Source organism: Cervus elaphus, chromosome 31 (assembly GCF_910594005.1).
Source record: "Cervus elaphus chromosome 31, mCerEla1.1, whole genome shotgun sequence".
Classification (NCBI taxonomy): domain Eukaryota; kingdom Metazoa; phylum Chordata; class Mammalia; order Artiodactyla; family Cervidae; genus Cervus; species Cervus elaphus.
Genome location: NC_057845.1, coordinates 37,978,330 through 37,990,935, shown reverse-complemented (window position 1 = coordinate 37,990,935; position 12,606 = coordinate 37,978,330). Strand labels below are relative to the sequence as shown.

General features: G+C 38.5%; 1 protein-coding gene across 2 annotated transcripts in view; it reads right to left on the bottom strand.

Annotated features, from left to right (window-relative positions):
* Positions 1–3,360: 3,360 nt before the first annotated feature.
* Positions 3,361–12,606, bottom strand: part of NSUN3 (NOP2/Sun RNA methyltransferase 3) — a 57,501-nt gene continuing 48,255 nt past the window's right edge. For both annotated transcript variants that reach the window (XM_043892642.1, XM_043892643.1), the window contains exon 6: positions 3,361–5,119. In XM_043892642.1, the coding sequence (XP_043748577.1) occupies positions 4,849–5,119 (271 nt within the window). In that variant the 3' untranslated portion in view covers positions 3,361–4,848. The remainder of the gene's footprint in view (positions 5,120–12,606) is intronic.

The following is a 12,606-nucleotide window of genomic DNA, read 5'->3' as shown; positions in this document are numbered from 1 at the left end:
GACACGGGTTATATCCCTGGGTGGGGAAGATCCTCTGGAGAAGAGCATGGCAACCCAGTATTGCCATGGCAATACTCCAGTATTCTTGCCTGAAGAATCCCAGGGACAGAGGAGCCTGGTGGGCTACAGTCCGTAGGGTCGCAAAGAGTTGGACACAACTGAAGCAACTTAGCATGCACACACATTGTGTTTGTTTAAACACATTTGTTATAATCTAGGATTTACACTTAAGGCTTTTTATGATCAAGAGGGGTGGCTATCAATGAAACTAGTTATGCTGGCTCTTCATGGCTAAAAATATCACACAAAACAATTTCCAGTGGCATATGGGCTAGGTGCCACCAGCCTTCCCTTTTCTTAAGCACTGACAGCTATGAGCTACAAGCCCAGCAATCCTGCCCTACTAACATCAACTAACGAGTCAGCACAAGTACTCCGGTCCTCTCATTCCTCAGCCCCTCACCCCAGAAATTACTGTAGTACCAGAATGAGGGTAAAGTTTACCATTTTGCAAAGGTTAGTAACACTCGGAATAAGTAAATGAACAATCACATCACTTAGCAATTATAAACTAAAATAAGCCCAATCCCTCTTTTCTCCTATCACTATTGCTAATCCCTCTTAATTTGCCCATTCTTGTTAATATCTGCAAGTTTACTTTCACTTGTTTTTAAGAACTAGGATGTTTTTAAGAAGCTGGATGTTTCTTATTTTTCAATAGGCTATACAGTTTTAGTCTGTTGATTCTGCTAGGTTATATAGTTATTCGTGTGCAATGGGCTCTTCCACAGCAATATGCAGCAGAAAATTCCTTTTGACAAGCCATAGCAAGCTTAATTGAGTCATGACGTATGCCATCAAACAGCTTCCAGTGAGGCAAATGGTCTTTTTCCTAAGGTAGCATACACTTTCACCCAGTTTCAACATGGCTATATGATCTCACACGACCAAGGAAATTACTTTCTTCATTTGTGAAACGTTACAGAAAGGTATGGAGTTAATATTTGATTGAGCTAATTAAATTTTAAAGAAGAATATGCTCCACGAGGCTTTTTTCCCCCTTAGATTTAGTAAAAACTCTTTTAACAAAATCTTACCACTGAATTAACAGGTCAATTTTTTAAGTTTGTTTTTCCACTCTATAGTTTAATCATTCCCTAGTGAGAATCCCAAATCAATTCTTTTAAAATTTCCATTCTATTTTAAATGTCACAGAAGTAATATTAATAGAAATAACTCTTGTCAATATAGCATCTATGATTCTTTCCCACTGACTTTGCAGCCTGAAGGCATTCCAAATTCTGACATCACTTTTAATGTTTTCAGGACAGATGCTGTTAGGGCTTTCAGCACAAGTAGTAGATAATCAGCAGACATTAGTTAACTTGTGAACCTTCATCTGAATATCCCTCAGATCCTCAGGGGATCTGGGTGATATTAGAGCTTCAATGTCAGCCTGAAAAGTAACATCAGTAATGGGCATCGTCCTTACTTCCCTCCCCAGTGCAGCAATAAGGCACGGAAAAGAAGACAGTAAACCATTGATTTGAACCATATAAATGAGATGAACATAAATTGTGCTATCTGTTATATTTGTCCCCGATGCAAAATTTACCTAACATATAACACAAGTACTCCCATTCAACTGCATCAAAGGACTTCTTGGCATCTAATAAAATTGTTGCTACTGGTTCCAATTTTCTCTTTGTATTTCAGATGAGTTGCATTAGCCTATGCAGATTATCTGATGCTTATCTCCAGACATAAAGTCTTTCTTGGATAAGAGCTTATTAGATTTGTGATTACTTCATGTAGCAAGTGTTGTGGTATCTATTATTTTATGCCTACTGACATTGTATAAAAGGATATTTTTTCATAATACTGTTAAGGGAGTAACATGCAATCTTCAGTATAAGGCTATATGGATATGTAATAGTATAAAGAACCGTAGGCTGCCTTGATTCCAAGCCACAGATAATATCTGATGCTTTAAAAATTCAGTACAAACCATTTAAATGCATTACACTTATTCACAGTCTATTTCTGAAACTATGGGCTGTTCAGCGTGCTGATGGCAGAGAAGTTAATGTGTTGGTAAGCAACCTAAATTTTTATAAAGCTATTCTGAAAGTAACTCAATGCCACAGAAAGTAATATCAATTACTCCTTGCTTTTCAATTGACACTGCAAGGCTGCTCCAAATTCCTACTCTTCAATTCTAGCACCTGCAAAGAAAAGGAAGGCACAGAATACCTCTATGGGAGATTTCTGGGTATTGCAATCACAAGAGGTACTTCTGAAATTTCAAACATGGCCTGAAACACTTCAAAGTTGGGGTTCTCCTATATGCAGGACAGAAAAAGAGACACAGATGTATAGAACAGACTTTTGGACTCTATGGGAGAAGGTGAGGGTGGGATGATCTGAGAGAATAGCATTGAAACATGCAGATTATCAAGTGTGAAACAGATCACCAGTCCAGGTTAGATGCATGAGACAAGTGCTCGGGGCCGGTGCACTGGGAAGACCCAGAGGGACGGGATGGGGAGGGAGGTGGGAGGGAGGTTCAGGATGGGGAACACATGTAAATCCATGGCTGATTCATGTCAATGTATGGCAAAAACCACTACAATATTGTAAAGTAATTAGCCTCCAACTAATAAAACTAAATGGGAAAAAAAAAACCAAGGTTGGGGTTCTTCCCCCAAGTATTACTTAACCCTTTCATGCCCTGAAAATAGGGAATTGCATGTAAGGGGAAAGCTGAGCAATTAAGAATAAGGATAAAGCCAGTTGATAATCTTTAGGGTTCCTATAAACTATATCCCATGAAACAGAGCAGAATAGTGAGAAGGAGCTGGACTCTGAAGCTAATTTTAATCTTGGTTCCATTCTTTATTTACCAGCATAGACTTGGCCAGCTAGGAACAGCACTAAACTTGGGTTTTCTCGTTCAGAAAAGGTAGTCACGATACTCACTCTTGGAGTTATCTTAAAGTTCAAAAAAGTAACATATAAAGAAAAATATTTAATGCTCAATGAATTGTCAGATGTTTCACTATAATTATTGCTAACAATACTGAGCTATAGGTATATCCAAATTTGCATTTTTCAGGAATCACAGAAAGGCCTAATCCAATGGCATACCAAGTATTCAGATTAGGCATTGTGTTGGGAAAACAATGACATCCAACAAAGTGCACTGTGACAACTTACTTTGCGATTAATCTACACAAAATGGACTTCTTAAACATCACAGGAAGTGAAGACAGGATTCCAAATTGAAAAAACAAACCAATAAGGACAATAAGGACAAACTAAACACACACACACACACACACACACACACGCAAAAAAATCTTTTCCATTATTACTACTCTTCTGTATTTACCTGGTATATCTGATTGAGTCCAAAAGATCCAGCTTTTCTTCAAATATATTGGTTAGATAAAGAGGAAACAAAATGTTTAATGCAATGAAGGTACAAAAATAATTCTTTCTAGGACGCCCCAGTTATAGCAACCCAGTTACATAGGTTTGCAAATCAAACAACAACAAAACAGTAAATGAGTAAACAGTCTCCAGTGTAAATGCACAGACTATAATAATTCAAAAAGATTCAGATTTAACAGAATTTTGTATTTCTACAGTTTTTTTTAAGCTGTTTTTAAATAGATGGAATCTTTCAAAATACGCTACCTAATTTTTGTGAATAGTGGGAAAAATATGTTTGGACTCTGAGTGAAGCAATTTCTACAGAAAACAGATGATCCAAACCTGAGGTTAAACTCTAAGTACATATACAGAAAAGTGCACAATATTCCCAGGATATGTGTAAACAAGGAGAGCCACTTCGTAAATGGTATTGGGTTTTGGTAACAGTATAATCCACTTTCATTAGGCATTTCCCTCTTGTGCATTAATATGTGACATCATACTCTCAGATAACATTTCATAACGGAGCGAAATAAAAAGCCCCTCCAGATTGCAACTGTAAGATAATCAGATTCTGTAGTGCTCATTATGACTGCAATTATGTAGCAAAACTCTCCAAATATAGTTCAGTTATTGCGGTTATTAATCATTCTGGTTTTGTTTCAAGTACTTGCTTTATAGCCTGCTGGATAGACTCCATTATTCTACAAGCTGAATGTCGAAAGTCAAACATGTGCATGTGAATCTGCTGTTCTAACGGCCTTTCAACATAATTTACCCTTTCAATTTGTATTTGTGAATACAAAAAAAAAACAAAACAGGGGAGAAATAAAGCTGGTGTCAATAGAGTCACTGACCTTTGCAGTAAACAGAAGATAGTTCTTAACGAAAAACAACTTGGCAAATAAGAAACTTATTTTGCTAGAACTAGAAATACTGCTGCCTAAGAAGTTAGTCTCAGAATACCAATCAGTTCTTACAGAAAAGGGGAAAAAAACCTCAGAGAATCTGTATATTTGATAAGGAGAAAAATGATAAGAGGGCCAGGAAATGTGCATTTTTAAAGGTTCAAAGCGCCAACATTATGGATAGAATGTATCTCTAAACATTTTATGCCTAAACCATATATTACTATTAATTTAACTACAAAAGGCCAAGTAAAAGACAGTAGAGATTTATTATATAGCACAAACACCATCTGCAGCATCTTAAATCATTACTATAGAAACACTTCTAGGAAAAAAATACATCTGAAAAGTTCTGAAATGCCACATTAACTAAATAGGATTCCAATCAGATCCAGCGAATTCATTATTATTTAAATATTAACATGCAGAGAGACTAGAAAAAGAAATATAATAATACATGCATGTGTTATCAATGTAACGGTTCCCAAAAGGCATATCTCCAATTTCAAGTTGTCCATGATTTTTTCAGTTTCGCAACATACATTGGGCCCCAGGCTTTACCCTTATCTGGAATCACCAAGAGCCCACATTCCTGGCCAGTGGGAGCAAATGTGAAGTCTTGGGAGCAAGTCCTTGCCATTTCCTTAATGTCCACAGGCACGATGTCACTGTAGGAGTTTAAAACTTCACTGATCACATCTTGATTTTCTGCCTTGGAAAGTGTGCACGTAGAGTATACAAGCAGCCCCCCAGGACGTAGGGCCTTAATTGCAGACCTGTGTGTAATCAGGAAAATGCAGACTGATTAGGTATATTAACATAGAACCACAGAGGCTGAGGGCAAGAAAGCTTACGTACTTGAAATTAATCGCACTCTGACTCTGACTGTAATAACTTTGGGTGTATAGCCTTACAAATAGCCTTACAACTATTCTTTTCTAATATATCCCTGAGTGACTAGAAAAATGATAATCAGACCAATCCACATGGGGAAGACAGAGAGAGTGTTTAGAGTACTTTCTTGTTTTGTACTTCTAAGGACAGGAGGATGGAGGTGGAGTATGGAGTAACTCGTTTTCTTGGAATACACTGACTGGTACTAATGGAGAATTTTATCAATAAGCTCAGATATGCAGCTGACACCACCCTTATGGCAGAAAGTGAAGAAGAACTAAAGAGCCTCTTGATGAAAGTGAAAGAGGAGACTGAAAAAGTTGGTTTAAAGCTCAACATTCAAAAAAATAAATAAATAAAATAAAGCTCAACATTCAGAAAACTCAGATCATGGCATCTGGTCCCATCACTTCATGGGAAATAGATGGGGAAACAGTGAAAACAGTGTATGACTTTATTTTTGGGGGCTCCAAAATCACTGCAGATGGTGATTGCAGCCATGACATTAAAAGACACTTACTCCTTGGAAGGAAAGTTATGACCAACCTAGACAGCATATTAAAAAGCAGAGATATTACTTTGCTAACAAAGGTCCATCTATGGCTTTTCCAGTAGTCATGTATGGATGTGAGAGCTGGACTATAAAGAAAGCTGAGTGCAGAAGAATTGATGCTTTTGAACTGTGGTGTTGGAGAAGACTCTTGAGAGTCCCTTGGACTGCAAGGAGATCCAACCAGTCCATCCTAAAGGAGATCAGTCCTGAATATTCAATGGAAGGACTGATGTTGAAGCTGAAGCTCCAATACTTTGGCCACCTGATGCAAAGAAGTGACACACCAGAAAAGACCCTGATGCTGGGAAAGAATGAGGCAGGAAGAGAAGGGGATGACAGAGGATGAGATGGTTGGATGGCATCACCGACTCGACGGACATGAGTTTGAGGAGGTTCCAGGAGTTGGTGATGGACAGGGAGGCCTGGTGTGCTGCGGTCCATGGGGTCGCAAAGAGTTGGACACAACTGAGTGACTGAACTGAGCTGAACTGAACTGAACTAATGCGTAGGTGGAATGGAGCATCTGAATGTCAGGAAAGTGGTTAGGGCTCAGTAATAGATGAAGTTATGGGAACAAACAGGATTTCCCAGAAAAAGGACAAGAGAAAAAAGTGGACTAAAGACAGACATCAAGAGAATACTTATATGCAAAGAAATCAGAGCTTAGAAAAAAATTTAGAAGGCTTCTCCAACTGAATATGTAGCTTCACGGAAAAGATGGGAAGGAAGGTTTTTTCCCCACACCAAGGGGAAGATTTGAACATATCTGCAGATGCATATCCAGGAGAATAGTCCCAGGACTTCAGGCTGCAAATGGAGGAGATAGCTTCAGAAAAGATGGATTCCAGCTCTTCATCTGAAACAACAAGGGAGAATGAACGGGGAACTGGGACGTCCTAAGATAAATGGAAGTTCATGATAGACCATTTTGATAAGAGTGGAGTAGGAAGCAAGGTCACCTACTGAGAGAGAAAACTAGAAAAGTTATAGCCCTGCTGCTGTGGTTATAACCCCAGAGAAGTTACTAATCAAGAACTTCTGTCTACTGGATTCAAGAGCACAGACAGACCCATCTCATACCTATATTTAAACAACTAGAGCACATCACAATAATTGAGGCTTCTAATGATGACCCACATTATGCTTGCAATGCAGGAGACCTGGGTTCAATCCCTGGGCTGGGAAGACACCCTGGAGAAGGGAATGGCTACCCAGTCTGGTATTCTGGCCTGGAGAATTCCATGGACTGTATAGTCATGGGGTCGCAAAGAGTCGGACACAATTGAGCAACTTTCACTTTCACAGTGCTTTGTCGCTCAGTCGTGTCTGACACTTTGCAACCCCTGGACTGCAGCCCTCCAGGTTCCTCTGTCCATGGGGATTCTCCAGGCAAGGGTGCTGGAGTGGATTGCCAGGTCCTCCTCCAGGGGATCTTCCCAATCCAGGGATCGAACCTAGGTCTCCCGCCCTGCAGGTGAATTCTTTACCATCTGAGCCACCAGGGAAGCCCTCACTCTCACAGAGCACATCCCAATAATTGGGGTTTCTAATGAAGATCCACATTATGAAAGTAAGTTCAAATTCTGTTTTCTATATTTAATTATTAAAGGATTGAAAAATTCTAACTCAAGACAAGCAAACTGATGACAAGATTTTTTCCCCTCTCTCTCCTTTAGACATCCTTAAATATAATGCATTGAAAAATGTACTAACTCAAAACAATAAAGTAAAAAAGACTGATAAACTCATTAACTAACAGTGAATTTCAACACTTTTCTGAAATATGATATGTAGATAGAGGAGTAGTAGTGAATGAAGAGAGTAGAAAGAGAACCACAGCCACAGAGGGCATAACGTGACCTGTCGAACTACAAAGAAAAAGCACACAAAATGTTACCGGAGTAAGAAGTGAAAACAAAGATATTAATTCAAAGCACATATAATGAACTACAGATTTCAGACTCCTATTTATGGCAAGTCGGACAGCCAGGTAAAAAGTTGGAAGGTTTTTTTTTTAATTGAAGTATATGATTTACAACGGCCGTGTTCATTTCTGCTGTATAGTGAAGTGATTCAGTTACACATTCCTTTCCATTATGGTTTATCATAGGATATTGAATATAGTTCCCTGTGCTATACAGTAAGACTTTGTTGTTTATCCATTCTATGTATAATAGCTTGCACCCACTAACCCCAAACTCCCAATCTACCCCTCCCCCACCTTCCCACCCCCCTTGCAATCACAAATTTTTTCTCTATGTTTGTGAGTGTGTTTCTGTTTTACAGATAATTTGATTTGTGTCATATTTTAGATTCCATATATGTGATATCATGGTATTTGTCTTTCTCTTTCTGACTTACTTCACTTAGTATGATAATCTCTAGCTTCATCCATGTTGCCACAAAAGGCATCATTCCATTCCTTTTCATGGCTGAGTAGCATTCTATTATATATATATATATACCACATCTTCTTTATCCATTCATCTGTCAATGGACATTTATGTTGTTTCCATGTCTTGGCTATTGTGAATAGCGCTGCTATGAACATGGGAGTGCATGTATCGCTTACAATTACAGTTTTCTCAGGATATATGCCCAGGAGTGGGACTGCTGAATCATATGGCAACTCTATTTTTAGTTTTTTTGAGGAACCTCCATACTGTTTTCCATAGTGACTACACCAACTTTCATTCCCACCAACACTGTGGCAGTTTCCTTTTTTCCACATCCTCGCCAACATTTGGTATTTGTAGACTTCTTATTGATGGGCATTCTGACTGGTGTGAGGTGCCACCTCACTGTATTTTTGATTTGCATTTCTCTAATAATGAGTGATGTTGAGCATCTTTTCATGTGCCTATTGGCCATTTGTAAGCCTTCTTTGGAGAAATGTCTATTTAGGTCTTCTGCCCATTTTCTGACTGAGCTGTCCATTTTTCTGTTGTTGTTGTTGAACTGCATGAGCAGTTGTATATTTGTTTATTTTGGATATTAAACCCTTGCCACTTGCATTGTTTGAAAACATTTTCTCCCATTCCATAGGTTGTCTTTTGTTTTGTTTATGGTTTCCTTTGCTGTGCAAAAACTTTTAAGTTGATTAGGTCCCATTTGTTTATTTTTGCTTTTATTTCTATTGCCTTGGGAGACTGGCCTAAGAAAATATTGGTTCAATTTATGTCAGAGAATGTTTTGCCCATGTTTTCTTCTAGGAGTTTTATGGTGTCTTAAGGCTAATAATGTTTTGCCAAAAGAATGCAGAATGAAGCAGGGCAAAGGCTAACAGAATTTTGCCAAGAGAACGCACTGGTCATAGCAAACACCCTCTTCCAACAACACAAGAGAAGACTCTACACATGGACACCACCAGATGGTCAATACCGAAATCAGGTTGATTACATTCTTTGGACATGAGTTTGGGTAAACTCCGGGAGTTGGTGATGGACAGAGAGGCCTGGTGTGCTGTGGTCTATGGGATCGCAAAGAGTCGGACACGACTGAGCGACTGAACTGAACTGAACTGAATGGTGTCATGTCTCACATTTCAGTCTTTAAGAATTTTAAATTTATTTTTGTGTATGGTGTGAGGGAGTGTTCTAACTTCACTGATTTACATGCAACTGTCCAACTTTCCCTACACCACCTGCTGAAGAGACTGTATTTTTTCCATTATATATTCTCACCTTCTTTGATGAAGATTAATTGTCCATAGGTGTGTGGGTTTATTTCTGGCTCTCAGTTCTGTTCCCTTGACCCATGTCTGTTTCTGTGCCACCACACCGTTTTGATTACTGAAACTCCACAGTGTTGTCTGAGGTCTTGGAGGGCTATGCTTGCTTTGTTTTCGTTCCTCCAGATTCCTTTCGTAATTCTGGGTCTTCTATGGTTCCATATAAATTTTTGGATCATTTTTTCTATTTCTGTGAAAAATGTCACAGATAATTTGATAGGGATTGTATTAAAACTACACATGGCTTTGGGTGGTATGGCCAATTTAACAATATTAATTCTTCCAATCCAAGAGCATGGGATATCTTTCCATTTCTTTGAATCATCTCCCATTTCCTTATGTAATGTTTTATATAGTTCTTAGCATATAAGTGTTTCATTTCTTTAGGTTTATTCCTAAGTATTTTGCAAGCAGTATGATTTTACAAGGTTTTTTTTTTTTTTTTTTACCTTTCCTTTCTGACATTTCATTGTCACTATAAATAAATGCAACTAAATTATGTATGTTGATCTTGTCTCCTGCTACACTGCTGAAGTCATTTATCAGTACTAGTAATTTTTGTGTGGAATCTTTAGGGATTCTACATATAGTATCATGCTATCTGCATATGATGACAATTTTACCTTTCCCTAAAAGCTGGAAGACGTTTAATCTAAGAAAGTTGAATAATTATATAGGAAGACCTAAGGCACTCCCTCAGCAGCGGCCACAGGACTGGAAAAGGTCAGTTTTCATTCCAATCCCAAAGAAAGGCAATGCGAAAGAATGCTCAAACTACCACACAATTGCACTCATCTCACATGCTAGGAAAAACATGCTCAAAATTCTCCAAGCTAGGTTTCAAGAATATGTGAACTAAGAACTTCCAGATGTTCAAGCTGGATTTAGAAAAGACAGAGGAACCAGAGATCGAATTGCCAAATTCTGCTGGATCATCAAAAAAGCAAGAGAGTTCCAGGAAAACATCTACTTCTGCTTTATTAACTCTGCCAAAGCCTTTGACTGTGTGGATCAAAACAAACTGTGGAAAATTCTGAAAGAGATGGGAATACCAGCCCACCTTATGTGCCTCCTGAAAAACGTGCATGCAGGTCAAGAAGCAACAGTTAACCAGACATGGACAAATGGACTGGTTCCAAACTGGGAAAGAAGTACATCAAGGCTGTGTATTGTCACCCTGCTTATTTAACTTATATGCAGAGTACATCATGAGAAATGCCAGACTGGATGAAGCACAAGCTAGAATCAAGATTGCTGCAAGAAATATCAATAAGTTCAGATATGCAGATGACATCACCCTTATGGCAGAAAGTGAAGAGGAACTAAAGAGCCTTTTGATGAAAGTAAAAGAGGAGAGTGAAAAAGTTGGCTTGAAACTCAACATTCAAAAAACTAAGATCATGGCATCCGGTCCCATCACTTCACGGCAAATAGATGGGAAAACAATGGACACAGTGACATACTTTATTTTCTTGGGCTCCAAAATCACTGCAGATGGTGACTGCAGCCATGAAATTAAAAGATGCTTGCTCCTTGGAAGAAAAGCTATGACCAACCTAGATAGCATATTAAAAAGCAGAGACATTACTTTGCCAACAAAGGTCCATCTAGTCAAAGCTATGGTTTTTCCAGTAGTCATGTATAGATGTGAGAATTGGACCATAAAGAAAGCTGAGCACCAAAGATATTTTTGAACTGTGATGTTGGAGAAGACTCCTGAGAGTCCCTTCAATAGCAAGGAGATCAAACCAGTCCATCCTAAAGGAAATCAGTCTTGAATATTCAATAGAAGGACTGATGCTGAAGCTCAAGCTCCAACACTTTGGCCACCTGATGTGAAGAACTGACACACTAGAAAAGACCTTGATGCTGGGAAAGATTGAGGCAGGAAGAGAAGGGGACGACAGAGGATGAGATGGTTGGATGGCATCACCAAATGATGGACATGAGTTTCAGCAAGCTCTGGGAGTTGATGATGGACAGGGAAGCCTGGCATGCTGCAGTCCACAGGGTCGCAAAGAGTCAAACAGGACTGAGCGACCGAACTGAACTGAAGGCACCCCATAAACCAAAGACCTCTGCATCAGCAAATCATAAAGTCACATCACCAGGCCAAAATATCACCCCTTAAAAACCTCCACATACTTTATTGTCCCATTATTAAATAAAAATGTACAATGATAGATAATTAAGAGAAATGCTTATGCAATATGTGAGATAAAGAATAAAACAAATAGTGGGGTGGGGTGGGATGTGGGAGGGAGGAGGAGGGGACATATGTATACCTCTGGCTGATCCAGGTTGATGCATGGCAGAAATCAACACAATACTGTAATTATCCTTCAACTAAAAATAAATGAATTAAGAAGAAAAGAATGAAAGAAACAAACAAAAAATGGCCTATAAAGAAACAGAAGATTGAGGGAACAAAAGAGACATATTAATAACAAGACCTAGTAACTGCAGAAAGGTCAGCAAAAATACAGCACCCACAAAAACAATAAGAGAATGTCATGAAACTGATGAAGAAGAGAGCTCTTAGGAATGAAATACACATTATCAAAGTAAAGGATGTTCTGCAGGAGTATTTGGAAGTTATGGCTGAAAAATCTTCCAAAAAAGTGTAACAATGGATTGACTGCAAATGAGACAGGAAAGACAAATCAAGTAGGTCCGAATTTCAATTAATAGGAGTACTGGAAAGACAGCAGAGAACTGGGGGAGGGGGACTTGAATTAGTGCAGTCTCTAGAGATGAAAATAAGTGTTCAGATTCAACTAACCCATCAAAAGGCTAGAATATTCATTATTATTTATTCAGCATCTATTATGGTGCCGGGCATTGTTCTAGATGTTGGATATACATTAAAACACAACAAAAACAACAAAAACCCTAACTTTCATGAAGCTTACATTCCAACTGGAGGAGACAGACTATAAAAAAATAAGTCTCTCATGGACTGAATTGTTTCCCATTAAAATTCATTGTTGAAATTGTTAAAATTCAGTGTTGAAACCCTAGCCCCCAGTGTCTTACAATGTGACTGTATTTGGAGATAATATCTTTAAAGATGTAACTGAGTTAAA